Below are 22,373 nucleotides of genomic sequence, written 5' to 3'. Positions count from 1 at the left end.
GAATATTATATAAATGTAATCATACAGTATTCAATGTATTTCAATTGATGTTTTTTCACTCAGCATAATTTTCTGTAGATTCATCTAAGTTACGTATATTGGTAGTTTTTGCTGAGTAGTACTTAATGGTATGGATGTGCCAGAATTTATAACTATTTACCCATTGAATGACATCTGGATTATTTCTAGTTTAGGCTTAATGTAAATAAAACTGCTATGGACATTCCTGCATAGGCTTTTCTGGAACATAAATTTTCATTTATCTGGGATAAATGAGAACACTTGCTCGGTTATGTGGTAGCAGTGTGTTTAGTTTTTAAATGAACAGTCAAACTGTTTTCCAGAGTGTTTGTACAATTTTACATTCTCACCAGTAATGAATAAATGATCCATTTTCTCTGCATCCTTGCCAGAATTTGGTTGTCACTATATTTTGGCCATTCTAATAGGTATATAGCAACATCTTATTGTATTTTAAATTTGCATTTACCTAATGGCTAATAATATCGAGCCTCATTTCATGTGCTTATTTGTCATTCATATATAATATTCAATGACATGTCTCTACGTGTTTTCTTATTTTATTTATAATGGTCGAGTTTTTTTGTTGTTTGTTTTTTGTTTTTTTCGAGATGGAGTCTCCTTCTGTCGCCCAGGCTGGAGTGCAGTGGCACCATTTCAGCTCACTGCAAGCTCCGCCTCCCAGGTTCACACCATTCTCCTGCCTCAGCCTCCCAAGTAGCTGGGACTACAGGTACCCGCCAACATGCCTGGCTAATTTTTGTATTTTTAGTATAGACGGGGTTTCACCGTGTTAGCCAGGATGGTCTCAATCTCCTGACCTCGTGATCCACCCATCTGGGCCTCCCAAAGTGCTGGGATTACAGGCATGAGCCACTGCGCCTGGCAACGGTCGAGTTTTAAGAGTTCTTTATACATTGTAAACACCAGTCCTTTGTGACCTTCAAATATATTCTCCCATTTTTAAGCTTTTTTTTTCATCCTCTTAATAGGTTCTTTCACAGAGCAAAAGTTTCAAATTTTGAGGCCCAGTTTATCAATTTTTGTGTTTCTGAATCCTGCTTTTGTCATGTCTAAGAGCACTTTGGTTAACCCCAGATCTCAAAGATTTAATCTGATGATTTGTTTCTTTAAGTTTTATATTTTCCACTTAAGTTTGTGATTCATTTTGAATTAATTTTTGTATAAGATATGAGCTTTAGGTTCAGGGTTGTAGTTTTGCCTGGGGATGTCCAATTATTTCCAGAACGATTTGTTGAAAGAGCTATTTTTTTCTCCATTGAAATTGCTTTGGTACTTTTATCAAAAATTAGTTGGGCATATTGTGTGCACTTCTTTCTGGGTAGCCTCTTCCATTACATTCATTTTTGTCTATCCTTTCACCAACCTCACATAGACTTCATTACTGTAGCTATATAATAAGTCACGAAATTAGGTAGAATCATTCCTCCCACTTCATTCTTCTGTTTACAATTGTTGTAGCTCCTCTAATTTTTTGCCTGTTCATATAAATTTTGAAATAATCTTCTTTGTAGAAAAATGTCACTGATATTTTGATAGGAATTCATTTAACAATATATCAATTTAGGGAAATTTGACATATTTCCTATGTTGAGCTTTCTAATCCATGAACATGGCATGTCTTCCCATACATTTAGATCTTCTTTCATTTACTTTATCAGCACTTGGTAGTTTTCAGCAAAAATGTACCATCCAGGTTTTGTTACATTTTCATGTAATTATGTCGGTTTAATGATTGTAAATGCTGTTGCATTTTTAATTTCTGTGTTCACTGGTCTATTGGTAACATATGGAACTATAAATGATTTGTGTATGTTTCCTGTGTATTCTGTGACTTTTTTGGACTATTACTCTAAAAGGTATTTTTGTAGATTCATTAGAATTTATAATATAGACATTCAGAATGTCTACCAAAAAATTGAATACTGTATTATTACCTTCATATAACATTCTTGAAATGACCAAAAAATAAATATGGAGAACAGATTAGAGGTTGCCAGGAGCTAAGAAGAGCCTGAAGACTGGAGCTAAGTGGTTATAGTTAAAAAAAGGCCAACACAGGGAATCCTTATGTGATGCAACTCTTTTGTAACTTGGCTGTTCTTATTTCTTGATTTATGTGACTTATACGGGTAGCCTTCTGTATCCTTAGGTTCTGCATCCACAGATTCAACCAAATGCAGATATGAATACAGTACTTGTGGGATGCAGGACCCACAGATGAATGTGGGACTTGAGCATCTGAGGATTTTGGTATTTGTGAGAGGTCTTTGAACAATGTCCCTTGGACAGTAAGGGCTGACTGTATTTCCTTTTTCTTGCCTTATGCCACTCCTTAGAAATTCCAATACTGTGTTGAATAAGAGTGTGAGAGTAAATGTTTTTATCTTGTTTCTTACCCTGAAGGAAAAGCATTTAGTGTTTCACCAGTAAATATACTGTCAACTGTAAATTTTTTGTAGATGCTGTTGATCAAGTTGAGAAAGTTTCCTTCTATTCCTAACTTTTGACATTTTTGATCATAAATGGACATTGAATTTTGTCTTTTCTGCATCAGTAGATATAGTCATGTGATTTTTCCTTTAGCCTGTTATTATTGTATATTACATATTGATTTTTGAATATTGAACCAACCTTGAATACTTAAGATAAACCCTACTTGATCATGGAATATAATTCTTTTTATACATCGCTGAATTCTGTTTTCTAACACTGTGTAAAGGAATTTTGTGTCTATATTCATTAGGAATATTGATCTGTAGTTTTTTATTTTTTACTATGATCTTCGCCTGGTTTTTGTATCTGAGTAATACTGCTTTCATAAAATGAAATACAAATTATTCTATCATCTTCTATTGCCTGAAGAGATTGTGTTGAATTGATGTTAATTCTTCTTTAAATGTTTGGTAGAATTTTCCAGTGAGATTTCTTTTGTGACAGTTTTAAAATTATGCATTCAACTTATTTATTAGTTATATAGCTATTAAATGATCTATTTCTTATTGGCTAAGTTGTGGTAGTTTGTGTTTTTTAAGGAACTGATTGGTTACACCTAAGTTACTAAATTCATGTGTGTAGAGTTTTTGTTAGTATTCTCTCATGGTCATTTTGATGTCTGCAGATTTTGCAATGATAATTCCTGTTTCACTTACGATATCCAAGATGCCTTAAGCATGAAATTGACTACATGCAGCTTTACATATGATTGACCAAATGTGGCTTTGAAAGTTAATACCTATTTTGTGGTTAAAATAAAATCGCTGTGTGTATTTAAAAACCTAAACCACATATCCTCTACATAGATCTAGCCACATTGTGAACAGGTTATTGGACAATATTTTAAATTTCAGCAAAGTTTGTATAATTTTAGTTAAATCCAATACATAATTAATTTTATCCATAGACAAATGTTTCAGGTATCTATTGCTACACAACAAACCATTCTACAACATAGTGTCTTAAAATAATGACTTTTTAAAATCATTCTTCTGTGGGGTGGTTGGGCTCATTTGGGTGGTTCATTTGCTCTAATTGGTGTTAGCTGGCAGTTCAGCTAGGGCTGGAATATCAATACCTTTGTTCTTATGCCTTCAGCTTCACCTCAGGTGATGGTTGCTTGAGACTATCTCTCTCTCTCTCTCTCTCTCTCTCTCTCTCTCCCCCGCCCCCTTTCTCTCTCTTTCTCTTCCTCTTTCCATGTGGGGTTTCTAGCAGGAGAAGTAGACGTTTTAAATGGTGCCTAGCTTCCAAAAGAGGGAAAGCAGAAACTGCTAAGCTTCTATAGCCTTGGAACTTGCATAGTTTCACTGCTGCTGCCTTCTGGTCAAAGCAAACCAAAATTAACCCAGATTTTAAAGAAGAGAAAACAGCCTAGTACAACAAATAACTATAAAAGATCAAACAACATTTTATAAGGATTTATGAACAAATAAAACATATTCAGTGCCTTTACATTAATATTTTTAGAAAACATAGTATTAATTAGTTTAAATAATAGTATGTGCCTCCTAAAGATGTGTCCAGTTCCTACTTCCTGATATCTATAAATTTTACCTAATTTGGAAGAAAAGTCTTTGCAGATATAGTATTGAGATGAAGACATGATTTCGAAAGATCCAGATGGACCCTACATGCCGTGACAAGCATCCTTATAGGAAAGATGGAGAGGGATATTAGACTGAAGTAGAAGGAAGTAGGCAATCTGACTACAGAAACAGAGAATGGAGTAATGAGGCCACAAATTGAGGAATGCCAGCAGCCACCAGAAAGTGGAGAAGGCAAGGTTCATACTCTCCCCTAGAGCCTCCCGAGGAAATACCACCCTGGTAACGCCTTGATTTTGGTTGACTGTAACTTAATTTGGATTCTTTGGTCTCCAGAAGTATGAAAGAATACATTTCTGTTGTTCTGAGACATTAAATTTGAAGTAATTTTTTTTATTCTCAATGTTTTTTATTTTTTATTTTTTTTAATACTAGGGCGTATTAGTATATTTTATTTTTTTTTGTTATACTTTAAGTTTTAGGGTACATGTGCACAATGTGCAGGTTTGTTACATATGTATCCATGTGCCATGTTGCTGTGCTGCACCCATTAACTCGTCACTTACATTAGGTATATCTTATGTTAATAAAACTTTGTCTTAAAAACTTTTTGTCTACTTCAGAAATCTTTAAAAGAATTTTGAAAGATTGTCTATCTTTGATTCACAGAAGTCAACAAAAATATACTCCAATTTATGAAAATTGCTTTATGATTATAATTAATTTTGAAATAATTACAGTTTCACAGAAGGGTGCACATGGAGGTCTATGCACCATTTACTCGACTTCCCCACCACTAACATCTTATGTAAGATATGGTACTATATCAAAACCAGCATATTGATGTTGGTATAATCTATAGTATGTCTACGTTTACAGCTCTATGAAATTTTATAAAACGTGTACCTTCTTCTATCCCTTACCACAATGAAGATAGTAACCTGTGCCTTACCATATGATTCTCTCCTGCTACTCTTTTATAAGCACACCCACTTACCCTCTCCATCCCTAACTCTTCAAACCATGAATATGTTGTTCATTTCTATAATTATGTTATTTCACAAATATTATATAAAAAATTGTTATATATGTATTTCTTTGAAATTGGCATTTTTATATTGTTTTCACTGAGTATCATTTCCTTTAGGTACATGCAACATTTTGTTGCATGTATCAATAGTTCTTTTTTACTGCTGAGTAGTGGTTCATGGTGCGAATGTAGCACGGTTTAACCATTCACCCACTGAAACGCATACTGGATAGTTTCCAGTTTTTGACTATTATGAGTAAAGCTGCTATGGACATTTGTATACAAGTTTTGTTAAGTTTTTTTTTATTTTTCTATGATATATCTCTGAAATATAGTTGCTGGTTACTATGAGAAGTCTTTATTTTTATTTTATTTTATTTTTTTTTGAGACGGAGTCTCGCTCTGTCGCCCAGGCTGGAGTGCAGTGGCGCAATCTCGGCTCACTGTAAGCTCCACCTCCCGGGTTCACGCCATTCTCCTGCCTCAGCCTCTCTGAGTAGCTGGGACTACAGGCGCCCGCCACCACGCCCGGCTAATTTTTTTTTGTATTTTTTAGTAGAGACGGGGTTTCACCATGGTCTCGATCTCCTGACCTCGTGATCCGCCCGCCTCGGCCTCCCAAAGTGCTGGGATTACAAGCGTGAGCCACCGCGCCCGGCCGAGAAGTCTTTATTAGTGTTAAAAGTAACCAAGTTGTTTTTCAGAGTGGCTGTACCATTTTACATTTCCACCAGCAACATGTGATTGATTTAGTTTCTACATGGCCTCACCAATATTTGGTGGTGTTACTTTAAAAAACATAGTTTAGCCATTCTGATAGGTGTGTTATTTATAGCCCACCTTTGCGGAAAACAACATATATATTTAATGAAGTATAAATTGTGACTTGGTATTGTTATTTGTAAAAAAATGTTCCCTTCCTTTTGGTTGGCTCTGTAATTTTTTACTTGATAGCTCAGTGAAAATATTTTATGTAAAGCAGGATATAATTTGCAAAATACATTTCAATTTATTGAATTCTACATTGTTAAAAATATTTCATATTATTCATCAAGATTATTATTTCAGTATTTCATGAAATCTCTTGATGAAAATATTTTTCCTCTATAATTATACCATAACTATAAACTAATCAGCATATGGTGACAATTTTTCTTGAGCCTTACAATATGGTCCAAATTTTGATTTTATTAGGATGGTCTTTATTTTTGTCCTATATTAGAAAATAGAAAAATGAATTTCATTTGAGTCTATAAATAATTAAACATTCCATATTCAAATTAGTTCATATTTAAATAAAACTTTTTTTTTCAGTGAAATTTTAAGTTGTCAAAGTCAGGGAGATAATTTACTAGTGTTCTAGTGCTTTATTATAGAATACTAAGCTTGTGACAAATGCCAAAAATTAGCCAGTGCAGATATATATGTTTGAGTCATCCATCATATATGTCAGATGCAGGTACCTACCTGCTACTTCAAGTGTTTGCATATTTTCACTGGAAATGTTAATTAAAATTTAATATAATTTCAAAAGAGATTGTAACAATGGCTTGGGAGGTAGAAAATTTTGAAAGGTGGAACAAGAATGATAGAAAGTATTGAGTTAATTTTGTAGTGAACATATTATAGCAAGACTGGTCAAGATAAAAACAAAGAAAAAGACCTATTACCAATATCAGTAATAAAGATATGATGACGAATTCTATATATGTTTAAAAGACTGTGGAATATCATAGAACACTTTATGGCAATGAGTTTGGCACCTTACATAAAATGGACAAATCCTTCAAAAAGATGGCTTACCAAAAGTAAAACAAGAAAAGGAAAATCTTAGTAGCTGTATAACAATGAAATGAATTGAATTTTTAATTTAAAACATTTTCAGAAAGAAAACCCCAAGCCCAGATGGCTTTATTGGTGAGTGCTGCCAAACTTTTAAAGAAGAATAAAACTAATTCTACACACGTACTCTCAGAAAATAAAAGATAAATCATTTCAAAGCCTTCTAAGACACCACCAAAACCAGAGAAGCAAAATACATTATATATATATATACACACATATATATACATACACATGTATATATATGCATATATATATATACACCCACTTTCCTATGCATGTAGTTGAAAGAAAATCTATAACAAAATATAGCAGATTTATTTTAGTGATATATTAAAAAGTAATTCATCTTGACCAAGTGAGGTTTATTTCATAAATGAAAGATTCTTTTAAGATTCAAAAGCAACGAATGTGATACTCCATATGAATAGATGAAGAACTGATATGGTTATCTTAATAAAGGCAAAAATAATTTGTCAAAATTTAACACAGTAATTCAAACTAATGACCTCACTGAACTAGGAATATAAAGTAACTTCTCTAAACTGATAAAGGGATCTATGAAACAATGCCCAATTAACATTGTACATAGGGGAATATTGTCTACTTACCAAATAACACTGGGACATAAATGAAGATGTTTGCCTTTAGCATTTCTAGACAATGTTTTGGTGGATGTCTTAGCCAGTAAAATAAGTCAAGAGAAAGATATAAAACTAAATAATTATAAAAATGAAAGTTAAATTATCATTATTGACTGACGACATGATTATGTAAGTGGAGGTCCCCCGGGATCTTAGAAAGATGCAAAACTTGATTTAGCATCTTTGTGGGCAGAAGCCTATATTAAAAATCAGTTATATTGCATATACTAGCAAAATATAATTGAAACCTAAGAAAAGAATTTGCAGTCATACCCCAAACACACATTAATCGAAGATAAATTTAACAAAAGTTGTGCAAGACCAATATACTGAAATCTCTGAAACACTGTTGAGAGAAATTAAAGACATGAAATAAACAATAAGATACACGAAGTTTATAGACTGGAAAACTCAATTTGGTAGATGTCAGTGTTCCCCAAATAGATCAATGAAATCAATGTAATTCAATTTTAAATCCTGGTAGGCTGGGTTTTTTTGTGGTAGAAATTGTCAAGCTGATTTCAAAAATTATGTGGAAATAAAAGAACCTAGAATAGGTGAAACAATCTTGAAAAAGAACACAAAAAGTAAAATGGTTGGGGTTAAGAACCACTGAGTTGGAAATTTATTATCATGATTTTAAAAATTTTGGATCTAGTTTTAAGTGCTTCAAAATAGATTTTGAAAAATATATGAAGATAACTAAAACAATACAAAAAATGAGAAACTGAGAAAAAGGTAAATATAAGTTCAAATTTTAGTAATGTAAAGTTCCCAACATATTTGTGCGTTTATGTTCATTTACATAGATAGATGAATGGAAATATAGCAGTAGTTTTTGATTCATAATTGGTAAGCCATTTGGGGTTCTTTGCAAGCTGTAGAAACTGATGCTGGATAAGAGGCAAAGAAAAGTAATATTGGCAGTCACAGGAGCTCAAAGAAACAATGGGGTGCTTGGCAATGAAATGGAAAAAGGCAAGAATGAAAATAGTTCTGAAAACTAGGAACCAATGTCCATGACTACGGTAGTATTTACAGCCTGGGCATAATGCCTTTGATGGAATTGGATGACATGCCTACTTTTTTATCTCTTTGTGCCTCTCCTCAAGATTAACACTCCAGGGAGGTGGAAACTAAGCAAATGCTGAATATTTTTCAAAGATAGTGGCAGTATTTTTTTTTCCTTTCTATGCATGGCTTTTGCAGTAGGGTTTTTTTGTCCCTTCCATCAAAAAGTAAGGTTTATCTCTACTCTTGAATCAATATGGACTTACGTTTGAGACTTTCTTTGGCCAATGAGGCATTAGCCAATGTGAAATAGAGAGAGGCTCTGGTAGCACTTGTACATTGGGCTCACCTTTTTTTTGGCTACAGTTGGAAATCTGAGCTACAATATGAACAAGTTGCAGCTAGTATTTTAGAGAGATTACTTATAAGCAAACCAAAGTGCTCCAGCTGATAGCCTGACTTTTGCTAGAATGTCAGTTAGACCATATTAGGCCACCTCCTTGGAACTGACAGATCACTGCAGTGCAGGACTGAATTCAAGAACAACTGATCCTGTAAGCCTAGTTCACGCTGCTAATTCAGCGAAGCATGAACGAATTAAATTGTTTTTCAAAGCCACTAAATATAGAGGAGATTTGATGTGCAGCAATGGATAACTGAAACAAACAAAAAGTTGTGTTAAGGAGAAAATTAAAACATGTAGCATTGGCTCTGGACCTAACATTGTCCTTAATATTACAGAAGCATCTACAACAAATCAGTTATATAAGTGTTGTGATAATCATAGTAATAAAAGAGAGAATATATTGAGTCCTCTCAGTGTGCTTGTGTCCGGAATTGGTGGGTTCTTGGTCTCACTGACTTCAAGAATGAAGCCGCGGACCCTCGCAGTGAGTGTTACAGCTCTTAAGGTGGTGCGTTGTTCGTTCCTTCTGATGTTCGGATGTGTTCGGAGTTTCTTCCTTCTGGTGGGCTCGTGGTCTCGCTGGCTCAGGAGTGAAGCTGCAGACCTTTGCAGTGAGTGTTACAGCTCTTAAGGCGGCGTGTCTGGAGTTGTTCATTCCTCCCGGTGGGTTCGTGGTCTCGCTGGCTTCAGGAGTGAAGCTGCAGACCTTCCCGGTGAGTGTTACAGCTCATAAAAGCAGCATGGACCCAAAGAGTGAGCAGTAGCAAGATTTATTGCAAAGAGCGAAAGAACAAAGCTTCCACAGTGTGGAAGGGGACCCGAGTGGGTTGCCACTGCTGGCTCCGGCAGCCTGCTTTTATTCTCTTATCCGGCCCCACCCACGTCCTGCTGATTGGTGGAGCCGAGTGTCTGTTTTGACAGGGCGCTGATTGGTGCGTTTACAATCCCTGAGCTAGACATAAAGGTTCTACACCTCCCCATCAGATCAATTAGATACAGAGTATGGACACAAAGGTTCTCGAAGGCCCCCCCAGAGCAGCTAGATACAGAGTGTCGATTGGTGCACTCACAAACCCTGAGCTAGACACAGGGTGCTGATTGGTGTGTTTGCAAACCTTGAGCTAGATACAGAGTGCTGATTGGTGTATTTACAATCCTTGAGCTAGACATTAATGTTCTCCAAGGCCCCACCAGAGCAGCTAGATACAGAATGTCAATTGGTGCATTCACAGACCCTGAGCTAGACACAGGGTGCTGATTGGTGTATTTACAATCCCTGAGCTAGACATAAAGGTTCTCCACATCTCCACCAGACTCAGGAGCCCAGCTGGCTTCACCCAGTGGATCCTGCACCCAGGCTGCAGGTGGAGCTGCCTGCCAGTCCCGCGCCACGGGCTCGCATTCCTCAGCCCTTGGGTGGTCAATGGGACTGGGCGCCGTGGAGCAGGGGGTGGCGCTCGTCTGGGAGGCTGGGGCCGCACAGGAGCCCATGGATGGGGGGGAGGCTCAGGCATGGCGGGCTGCAGGTCCCGAGCCCTGCCCCATGGGAAGGCAGCTAAGGCCTGGTGAGAAATCGAGCACAGCGCCAGTGGGCTGGCACTGCTAGGGGACCCAGTACACCCTCCGCAGCTGCTGGCCTAGTGCCAAGCCCCTCATTGCCCAGGGCCCGGCACGGCCGGCCGTCTGCTCTGAGTGAGGGGCCCGCCAAGCCCACACCCACCCGGAACTCCAGCCCGCCAGCAAGTGCCACGCGCAGCCCCTGTTCTCACTCGCGCCTCTCCCTCCACACCTCCCTGCAAGCTGAGGGAGCCGGCTCCCGCCTTGGCCAGCCCAGAAAGGGGCTCCCACAGTGCAACCGTGGGCTGAAGGGCTCCTCAAGTGCCACCAAAGTGGGAGCCCAGGCAGAGGAGGCGCCGAGAGCGAGCGAGGGCTGTGAGGACTGCCAGCACGCTGTCACCTCTCATGCTGACATTGACTTATGCACTTTATCAGTAGATAAGTATATTATTGTTCTCATTTTATAAATGAAGAAACTGAAGCACAGTTTAATAACTTGGCCAGGGTCATAAAACCGTAAGTGACAGAGTTACAATTTGAACTCAGATAGTCTCTTTCTAAAACCTATGTATAAATATTTGGGACCAATACCTGTCTTTTCATATCAAAACATATGGATTCTTATAATATCACATTATAATTAAATAAGAAAGATTATATGAAAACATGAAGAGCTTGAGGTCATTATCCTCTTTTACATAATAAGTTTTTTTTTTTTTTTTTTTTTAAGACAGATCTCACTCTGTCACCCAGGCTGGAGTGCAGTGGTGCAATCTCAGCTCACTGCAACATCCACCTCCTGGCTCAAGTGATTCTTGTGCCTCAGCCAACCAAGTATCTGGGACTAAAGGTGCATGCCACCAGGCCTGGCTAATTTTTGTAGTTTTTGGTAGAGATGGGGTTTCACCATGTTGTCCAGGCTGGTCTTGAACTCCTGGCATCAACTGATCTGCCCATCTCAGCCTCCCAGTGCTGGGATTACAGGCGTGAGCCACTGTGCCCAACCAAGTCATATTTACACAGTATCTATTACTTCCTACACGAAAGATGAGCATATTTTCACACTTTTATTTCTTTTTCTCCTCTCATTTCAATTTTTGATTTTTTTGTAATTTAATTCACAATTGTCCCCTACACATAATTTCTATAAAATGTAAACCATATCTCCTTGTTTAAATTAATGTTCACTTCTATTCTTTAACATGGCTCCTCTTTACTAAGATCTTTTACTTTGTTTTCTCTGTTTGGCTAAATTTTATGATTATGTAGTCTTTCCCTCCATTCCCCACTCCTTCATCCCATAGGGCTCATCATTTCTCTTATGCTTAGGAATATTTGCCCATGGCTTTTATAATCGGAATACAAATTAATTGGGTTTAAAATTGGAAATCACATATTTTTCTCTTAGTTTTATTGAAATTAATGAATATTATGAGAAGTGTTTTCATTTCATCTATTAATGGTATTATGAGAAGTGTTTTAATTTCATCTTTCTACTTCTGCTTGAAATCCCTAGGAATTCTTTATCTTAGTAATTTATCAGTGTTTACTCTTCTGTATTGTTATTAGTATTTGCAAATACAAGTCTTCAAGCAAAACCTCTCCTTTTAGTATTTTGTGTTTTATTAATTGTATTATTGTGTTTGGCTATACCAATTAGAAGTTTGTTGGATTACCTTTAGCTGACTTCAGTTTTCATTAGCTTTCTTCTAAATTACTTTAAAATATTTGTAACTTTTCATTTCTTTTTTGTGAACTTTCTTTACATCTGTCCTCCATGTCTCAGATATAGTTTCGGTAGTGTTTATTCTGGTTTCTGTTGTTTCTTTTTCTTTATTTTATTTTATTTTATTTGAGATACAGTCTTGCTCTGTCACCCAGGCTGGAATGCAGTGGTATGATCTCTGCAACCTCTGCCTGCAACCTCTGCCTCCCCAGTTCAAATGATTCTCCTGCCCCAGCCTCCTGAGTATCTGGGATTACAAGTGCCTGCCACCACACCCAGCTAATTTTTGTATTTTTTTAATGGAGAGGGAGTTTCACCATATTGGCCAGTCTGGCCTCAAACTCCTGACCTCAAGTGATCCACCCGCCTAGTGCTCCCAAAGTGCTGGGTTTACAGGCATGAGCCACCACACCTGGCCTTCAGTTGCTTCTAATGTGATTTTTAGTCCTCTGCTGAATTCTCCCATTTCTTGTGTTCATCCACTTACCTTTTTCTTTCAGTTAATCTTTTAGTTCACTTCCATGAAATTTATTTTAAATAAATGTTTTCTTTGTAACTCTGAAGCACATTGTTTCCTGGTGTATATTTATATTCTGTATATGTCTTTTGCTTATGTTTCTTCCTCTGTCCACTATCATCTCTATCTTTCCATTTCCATACACATATTTTTCATTATTTGGAACTACTCATTTTCAATAGGAAAATTTCTATATTGGAATATTTTTTGACATGGAAAGTAGTGCCGTACAAATTGAGTGAGCTGGGGAACTCCACATTTTCAGTTTAGATTTATTCTCTGAAAGAGAGGTTGGCAAATGTTTTCAGTGAAGAGTTAGTAAACATTTTAGACTTTATGGTCCATAACAATAACTCTGTTGTTGTAGCACAAAATCAGCCATAGCAATATGTAAATCTATGGGCATGGATACGTGCCAACACAATCTTTTTTTATAAAATACAGATGGTGGGTTGTATTTGGCCCATGAGCAATATTTTATGGGCATGGATACGTGCCAATACAATCTTTTTTACAAAATACAGATGGTGGGTTGTATTTGGCCCATGAGCAATATTTTGTTGACTCCTGCTCTATTGTACAGTTGTAGACAGGAGGCTCTTACCAAATAATGATGAGGACAAGTATTACAACTCTTCGGTACAGATGAAATGCAGTGAGTGATGGTTTATTCCTCAGTTGATTCTCTGTCACAAGAATGGATGCCGCTAAGTTGGCAGAGGCTGTGCTGTTACTTGATACTGATTCCACTACTGTCCATATGACCTATCAAGCACTGATACTTTATCACTCTATCTCTCTTCCGGGACATTTCTCTTCATTTCTTCTTCTATTCTCAGATGTAACAGTTGTAATACATTTTTGGCAATTGCCAACCTCTCTTTTGATTTTCTTTTTCGTCTATGTTTATCGACTAAGTTTTTAGGTGGGTTTTTAGAATTTATAAAAATGGTTATCCTTCAAGAAAGTTACTCTTAAAAATTTGAAATTGATCTGGCTTCTAAATTGTTGTCGCTATACTTAGTTTTAATAAATCTCTTCAGAAACTAAATTTATTTACTTACTTTTGGCTATATGAAACCTGTGCACAAGAAGTGAATTCTTATGTTCAGTGGGTGCATGGTCTTAAAGTAAAATACAAACAAGCTTGGCATGGTGGCTCACGCTTGTAATCCTAGCACTTTGGGAGGCCGAGGTGGGTGGATCACGAGGTCAGGAGCTCAAGACCAGCCTGACCAAGAAGGTGAAACCTCATCTCTACTAAAAATACAAAAATTAGCCGGGCATGGGGATGGGTGCCTGTAATCCCAGCTACTCAGGAGGCTGAGGCAGAGAATTGCTTGAACCTGGGAGGCGGAGGTTGTGGTGAGCCGAGATCGTGCCACTGCACTCCAGCCTGGGCAACAGAGTGAGACTCCATCTCAAAAAAAAAAAAAAATACAAACAAAAATGAAAACATCTAATAGTGCAAAATACTTGTTTAGTTGCATGATCTTATTCTTTAAACCTTTCAGTTCATTCATTCAACAGACAAGTTTAAACATTGGTAATATGGGGGTGAGTAAGATCAACAATGTCATTCTCAAGGCAATGACTTATTTTTTCCCAGACTTACATGTTATTGTGAATATTTTAGTGTTAATTACAATTCTTCCCCTATCTTCCTACAACCACCCCAGACAGACCAAGAAGTGGGACAGAGTAAGAACAATAGTAAGAAAAGAGAGCTTAGATAATTTTATTTATAATATCATTAAGGATTCATTATAGTTTTTTGCTCATATGAGAAAAGGAGCTCTTAATGCATGCAAATACCCACTTCAACTCCCTTTTTAATAAGTATTTTATTTTATAAAGTTTGGCTAGAGTTGTTATACAATATCTATAGTATATGTTTATGTATATTCAAAGTGTTTACGATATAATATTACACTTAAAATTTGTTTACATTAGATACTGATTTTTTAAAATAGAAAATATGACCTTCAGGTAGTCTGATCAGAATTTTTAAGTGTAAACTTTGCCAAAGGATATCTTATGTAAATTGGTAAGGATTATTCACTTGGTGTGTAAAAAACATGCAGTAGTAGCCAAAGGTATTATCTTTCATTTTGATTTTTGTGTGTGTATTTTTTTGTCCAAAGAATAGAAATGTATAGAAGAGATATAGTATTTTCCGTAAAAATTTGGGGGAGTTTCATGGTTAACACCATTTAAAACTTTTTTTCTTTATAAAATATTGAGTGTTTTTACTATAATAGTATCTCTAAGCTCGGATATACTCCTTACTTTTCTGTCTTTATGGAAAAAGCAAAAGGAATAAGAAACCGAAGTTTATTGTGGGAACTGAGGTTAAGAGAGGCATAACTATCCACATTTACACAATTAATAAGTTATAGTGCTAGGACACAACTCCAAATTTGTCAGACTAAAATCCATGCTCTTATCCATATATCACTTGCTACTATGCCAACACATTTTACCTTCAGATAATTTAATAAATGTAAATGTTTTTTCTGGATAATTCATGTCTTACAAATCACAATTTTTTATATGTCAGGTTGTTTCCTTCCAGCAAATACCATCTAGAAATTTGTTTATTTCAGTTTTTCAATGGCTATATTTATTAATGTATTCAACTAATATTTATTGAGCTGTAGGGGAAAATAATATAAATTAAACAGACAAAATGTCAAACCTCATGAATTATTTCCATATCAAAACTTTGTCGGCCTCTGTGAAATAGTCACTGTGATCGCTTCTTGGCCTTTTTGCTAAGATCAAGTGTAGTATCTGTTCTTATCAGTTTAAAATAATCACTGTGGAAGTTTTACACCTATTCTGGAGATGTGTCTATCACTCAAAATATTTTGGGAATGCATCTCTTTCACAATTTTCTAAACAGTTTTCCCTTAATCTTCACCAAATCCTAAATGAGAAGTGTTTGTTCTTAGGGTATATATTTTAATTTTAGAAACAACTAAACATCATCCCAACCTAAAGGCAATGAATTAGTTACATAGTAAGTTAAGTAATTTTTTTTCCACTGGGTTATCCAAAACTTTGTCTTGCTCATTAAGATTATAGATTGAAATATGATAGCTGTTTTCTTTGAACTTTAATGTCAATCTAACAGCAGTTCTCTTAAGAAATTCTATTTTATTCCAGAAATGAAGGGCAGAATTCCTGGGCTACCATTTCATAAGCTTCCCGATCCAGATTTGAAGAGAAGCACTCATATTTTCAGTCACATTTTAACATAGACAGTGTCGCTGGTCTGTAGACATGTCTTGTATACTTACTTGGTCTGTATCTGAGTGGGGAAAAGGATAGGAGATGTAACATACAAATAAAGAAATGAAAAAAAATCCCAAAGTGATTACAGTGTTTTTCAGTGTTTTTCTTGAGCTATTAAGAGACTGATCACATATATAATGTACATTTCGATCATTTCTCACCTCATTTATACTTTTCCTTCTGTTTGGGTATGACCTCACTCCATTTGTGCTCAACTCTAGTTTTATCCAACATTCCTGATCTTTCCTGTTGTAATAATGTTGGGTCATTTAAATTCTGCACTATAGTATTGTTATTTGATGTACCTTTCTCTCTATTAAATACAAGATCCTTAAAAACATGCTTTGTACGTTTCATTGATTATTGTATCCCATAAAGCCCCATCACAATAAATATCAAATGGGTTGGGTGCGATCGCTTATGCAATATAATCCCAGCACTTTGAGAGGCCAAGGCGGGATACCTTGAACCCAGAAGTTCGAGATCTGCCTAGGCAACATAGTGAGACTTCATCTCTACAAAAAAAAAAAAAAAAGAAAAAGAAAATTAGCTGGGTGTGGTGGTACACACCTGTAGTCCCAGCTACTTCTGGGACTGAGGCAAGAGGCTCTCTGGGAGAGGTACAGGCTGCAGTGAGTCCTGATTTTGCCACAGCACTCCAGCCTGGGTGACAGAGTGGGACCCTGTCTCCAAAAATAAAATAAAATAAACTAGGTTAAATTTTTGAGAAGAACAATTACTATCAAATGAGTGAATGACGAATATTTGAATGGAAGAGATTATATATGAGACAAATTTACAGAGTTGGTTTGCAATGTGTATATAATTCCACAAGGAACAAAATCAGGAATATATAAGAAAATATCTGCTTTAGTCAGGGAGGAAAAAATAAAGAATTAAGAAAAAGAGTCCTAAAAGTTTAGTTACTAATGAACAGAATATTCATTATGCATTGGAGTGTATCTGAGATTTTTGCAAGAAGGAGGATGTTAGCTAAGAAAATTGTATTTGAAGCTCATAGGTGCTTTAAAATTCTTATACTTATGGGAATAGTAAGCTCTGAAATGCTAAAGACAATTGCATGTTTTATACTCTGTAGAAAGGGTTCCTATCATAAAAATAAACAAAAAAGAATAATTCTGTATTTTAAATATTTTTCATCATTAAATATGATCACATTTCAACTTATAATTTTACAGGTACCTACAGAATACTGGACATACGGATTCAGAAACCAGAAGGCTTTATCACCTTGAATCAAGGATTTATTTGATATCATCCTCGGTCTTTACTTCCTATCAAGTAACATTGTTTTGAAAAACAGAATTAACACATTTGCCATAAGGGAGTTTTTTTTTTTTTTTAAATACTTCCCTTACTCTCCAATGCCCAAAAATAGCAAGGTGGTAAAAAGAGAATTAGATGATGATGTTACTGAGTCTGTCAAAGACCTTCTTTCCAATGAAGACTCAGCTGATGATGCTTTTAAGACAAGTGAACTAATTGTTGATGGCCAAGAAGAGAAAGATACAGATGTTGAAGAAGGATCTGAAGTCGAAGATGAAAGACCAGCTTGGAACAGTAAACTACAATACATCCTGGCCCAAGTTGGGTTTTCTGTAGGTTTAGGAAATGTGTGGCGATTTCCATACCTATGTCAGAAGAATGGGGGCGGTAAGTAATTTTTTTAAGTGATAAATTACTGTAGTAAATTGCAATTGGGTTTCTCAAAGAGCTCCTATTATTGCTGTGTCTCATTATTTTTGAAACTTTCAATTTCATTGTAAAGCTAGAGAAACCCACTTCTTTGTGGGAAGTGAGCCCAGATATGTTTTCGGATTAGGTTTCCACAGGAGCAGATGGGCTTGCTGTGAATACTCAGGGATTGCTTAAGGGTAACACATTCTCAACTTCTTTCTCTGGAAGCTTATTAAACATCTCTGAATTACTGAGTGAAACTTTTCTTGCATCATTTGTGCCTGTAAGTTATTCCCTTTGAAGAATAACCTAAAGCTCCTGATATATGACAATACTGGTGAAGGAAAACAGAGAATTTTCTCTCCATGATTTATTAATTCTTAATTTTAAGTTGCCTCATTCTTCAAAAAATAAAAAATGATATGTAACTTAGAATAATTATAATCTTCAAATGCTGATGAGAACATTTAGATCCCAGTAGAAGGAATGTAAACAGATAATATAATGCTAGACATTCTTCATCCTTAGGCATTTTATGTATTTCCTTTCCAGTTCTATGGGGTATTTTGGAACAATGTTCAGTTTCAAAGACAACTTTAAAGAAATTAGCAACCTTAATTTTAAACAAAATTATCTGCAACATCATTGCTATTCTTGCTATTAATATTTGCATTTGTACTTATAATTATAAAGGCTTACTTAGCAAAATTATCTTAGAAGTCTAGGGAAAAAACTTAACAAAGGGGAAAATTGTTTATGTATGATGCTAGTTCTATAGTACACCAAAATCAAACTGAATTTAATTTAACTAACATTGGATTGAAATGTTATTATCTGTGTATATGAAATATTATCGTGTACATATACATGCTGTTAAAATAAGTGTGGCTGAAAACAAAATATTCCATAAGTCATGCATTTCAGGACACAAACTATATAAAGAATATTTTGGTATTTGATTCTAGTTTGTGATAATTTTATTGACTGGACAAAATATGGTTTATTTTTAATGTGGTTGTAATCTATAAACCCTACATCAAATAAAATAATAAAACCCATGCGTATGTAAATTTTTTTCCTGGCCACTAAACATGAAACTCTAAGATGTTATGGTGACAAAATATGTTTAAGATATCTTTTAGTTCGTTCAAACAGGCACAAAACAAAAGGTTTGGAAAAAGTAGCCCAGTTGGCAAATCTGCCTTAGAGGTAAAGATTGATACATAGAGTCAGTGATGCACTGTGCATCCCTATACTGAAAATCTCCTTAGCTAGCCGGTAACCTCACACATGAATTATTGATTAAATCAGCTGTAAGCAACTATGTACTATCCTGCTTTTTGTTTCTCACAAATAATTCGTTTGCCAAGACTAGCAGAATATCAATTCTGGTTTTAAGACTTTTTTGCCTTGTAAGTCGTATTGACCACACTATTAAGGAGGATAGCTGATTTGGCTGAAAAGTCAGGTTGACTTCCATTTAGTACAATTTCTCTCTTGCTGGAGAGTGCTAAAAGATTTTATATGTAGTAATTGGTTCTTAGCACAAATGGCTCCTCCTTCTTATTTCCATATATTAAAAAAGTCAAAATATCTTTTGCAGTATTAATTCTTTTCTACTAAACGGAAATACTAGAAAGCAGTACTGTACATATTATAAGATACCAACTGATTTTTCACTTTAGAATGGTTGTTACAGTACCAAAGATTGTACTGACCATTCAGTATGGCATTGAGTCTTCTAATTGTTGCAGGAATATTTTCTGGCTACACAACCAGAAGATAGCCCTCTGCCTCAGGCTATCAAAATCTTATTCGTGAATCATTTAAGCACTTTTCGAGTAATAGAAAAAAAAGGTTATAGAGTCAATATAAGTTTATTTGCCTAATGATATTATCCTTTTAAAGCACAACTGTTAAGCGAAGTAAGTGGTATAGTATAGAGACTTCCAGATCAGGTTTTGAAGTTGGAATTTGACTGTTTGAAGCCTTGCTCTTTTTCACACTACCCATGTGACCTTTCACAGGCTACCTCATTTGTTCAGGCTTAGTTTCCACCCTGTGAAATAGGGTTAATAATTGTATCTATCTCCAAGGATTCTTGTAAGAGATACATTAATAGCTACAGGCAATGTGCTTAGAAATGTGGCTGGCAAAAAGTACATGTTCAGATATATGTATTTAAAGCATAACACGTTTATTTAATCGTAGCCTTTCATGACATGAGAACTTTCAGAAATGAAGACCCAAAGACTCAGGGAAAGCTTTTTTTTTTTTTTTTTTTTTTTTCTGAGACCGTGTCTTGCCCTTTTGCCTAGGCTGGAGTTCAGTGGCACGATCTCGGCTCACTGCAAGCTCCGCCTCCCGGGTTCACGCCATTCTCCTGCCTCAGCCTCCAGAGTAGCTGGGACTACAGGCGCCCGTCACCACGCCCGGCTAATTTTTTTATTTTTGGTAGAGACAGGGTTTCACCGTGTTAGCCAGGATGGTCTTGATCTCCTGACCTCGTGATCCACCTGCCTCGGCCTCCCAATGTGCTGGGATTACAGACGTGAGCCACCGCACCCAGCCAACTGTCTGTTTTTATGCTTAGATTACGTGAAAAATAGGCAGCCATCTAGAAATGTGATTGGACAAAAGGGTAGATTTAATGAGAATAGACTAAAGGAAGCAAACCCAGCAAGCCCTGTCTGTTCAGATTCTTCTTGGCCTCTCTGAGTAGCATTCCTTCCTCCTGGATATGAAACATGAGGTCTCTGGAATGAGGATCTTCAAGGGAGAAGGAAGAAAATGACATTCCTAGGTTTTGTGGCTTGCTATGGGGAAGAGGCATTCTAGTTTCTATGACCCACCTTGATGGAAAAGAAATCTTGTGTCTGTGACTTGCTTCAGGGACAAAAAAAGAGTGAGAGACAGGAGAAAAGGAAAAGGCCAGGAAGCCTTGGCTTCCGAGGTCCTTCCAATTTCCTTTAGTTCAAGGCACCCAGCATGCCAACATGCCACGCTTAAAAGAAAAATTATTTCAATAGCTTTTGGAGTACAAGTGGATTTTTGTTACATAAATGAATTATATAGTGATGAATTCAGAGATTTTAATGCACCTCTCACCCAAGTAGCATACATTGTACATAATATGTAGTTTTTTAACCCTATCTCCCATCCCAATCTTCCCCTTCTGAATCTCTAAAGTCCATTACATCATACTGTATGCCTTTGCACACTTATAGCCTAACTCCTACTTATAAATGTGAACATAAAGTTTTTGGTTTTTTTACTCCTAAGTTACTTCACTTAGAATAATGGCCTCCAGCTCCATTCAATTTAATATGAAGGGCATTATATTGTTCCTTTTTATGGCTGAGTAGTATTCTATGGTGCATAATATCACCTTTTCTTTATCCACCCATTAGTTGAAGGGCACTTAGGTTGGTTCCACATCTTTGCAATTGTGAATTGTACTGCTGTGAACATATGCATGTAAGTGTCCTTTTCTTTTTGTTTTTGGCTTTTTTTTTTTTTTTTTTTTTGACAAGGTCTCATTGTGTCACCCAGACTGGAGTGCAATGGTGCAATCTCAGCTCACTGCAACCTCTCCCCCTCTCTGGACTCAAGAGTCAATCTTCCCACCTCAGCCTCCTGAGTAGCTGGGACCACAGGCGCGCACCCCATGCTCAGCTGTTTTTTTTTTTTTTTTTTTTTTTTTTTTTTTTTTTTTTTTTTTTTTTTTTTTTTTTAAGTAGAGACAGGGTTCTCACCATATTGCCCAAGCTGGTCTCGAACTCCTGAACTCAAGCGATCTGCCAGCCTTGGCCTCCCAAAGTGCTGAGATTACAGGCATGAGCCACCGTGCTCAGCCTCAAGTATCTTTTTCATATAATAACTTTTTTTCCTTTGGGTAGATATCTAGGAGTGGGCTTGCTGGATTGAATGTAGATCTACTTTTAATTCTTTAAGGGTTCTTCATACTGTTTTCTATAGAAGAATTTCAGATAGAAGAAAAGTCTTAAGTATCAACAGCATGTCATGCACACATAACTGGAAAAAAGTCTTCAATGAGTTCAGTCATAATTCTTTCTCTCTTTTTTCTTACTCATTCACATGCATATAAACAATCCATTCATAATCTAAGATTTGATGCAGGTGTTAAAATTCACTTTCAGTCTTTGGGAAAAACATTCAGGTCAGCATTTCCCGAATGTTACTAATCATTTTAGAATTAGAATTTTGTTTTCTAAGCTCATGCATCCAATTTTTACATTGTATATGTAGTTTTGTGAGAATCAACTAAGAATGAAAGACTGAAAATCAGTCACAGAAAGATTCAAATTATGTAGCAACCACTATGTAGGGAAAATTCCTGGATATAATCATTATTACAGAGATACACAGATGCTGAGATAAATAATTTGAAAAAATCCATTATTTCACTGCTTCAGCTGAATACAATTACTCACTAAATATTTGTATTCCACTAAATATTCCATAAGATGATTTGAATAGCTTCAAAAATCTATTCAGTGCCATTAAACATATGATAAATATCTTTATTCAGTGCCATCA

General features: G+C 35.9%; 1 protein-coding gene and 1 pseudogene across 2 annotated transcripts in view; both read left to right on the top strand.

Annotated features, from left to right (window-relative positions):
* SLC6A15 (solute carrier family 6 member 15) overlaps positions 1 to 22,373 on the top strand; it is a 74,097-nt gene that overhangs the window by 4,825 nt on the left and 46,899 nt on the right. For both annotated transcript variants that reach the window (XM_055236921.2, XM_055236920.2), the window contains exon 2: positions 17,315 to 17,789. In XM_055236921.2, coding sequence (XP_055092896.1) covers positions 17,501 to 17,789 — 289 coding nt within the window. In that variant the 5' untranslated portion in view covers positions 17,315 to 17,500. The remainder of the gene's footprint in view (positions 1 to 17,314; positions 17,790 to 22,373) is intronic.
* Positions 15,573 to 15,725, top strand: LOC129461385 (uncharacterized; annotated as a pseudogene).

This window comes from Symphalangus syndactylus, chromosome 13 (assembly GCF_028878055.3).
Source record: "Symphalangus syndactylus isolate Jambi chromosome 13, NHGRI_mSymSyn1-v2.1_pri, whole genome shotgun sequence".
In the NCBI taxonomy this organism is placed as follows: Eukaryota; Metazoa; Chordata; class Mammalia; order Primates; family Hylobatidae; genus Symphalangus; species Symphalangus syndactylus.
Note: the sequence above shows the minus strand (reverse complement) of the source record. Positions and strands in the feature narration are given on the sequence as shown.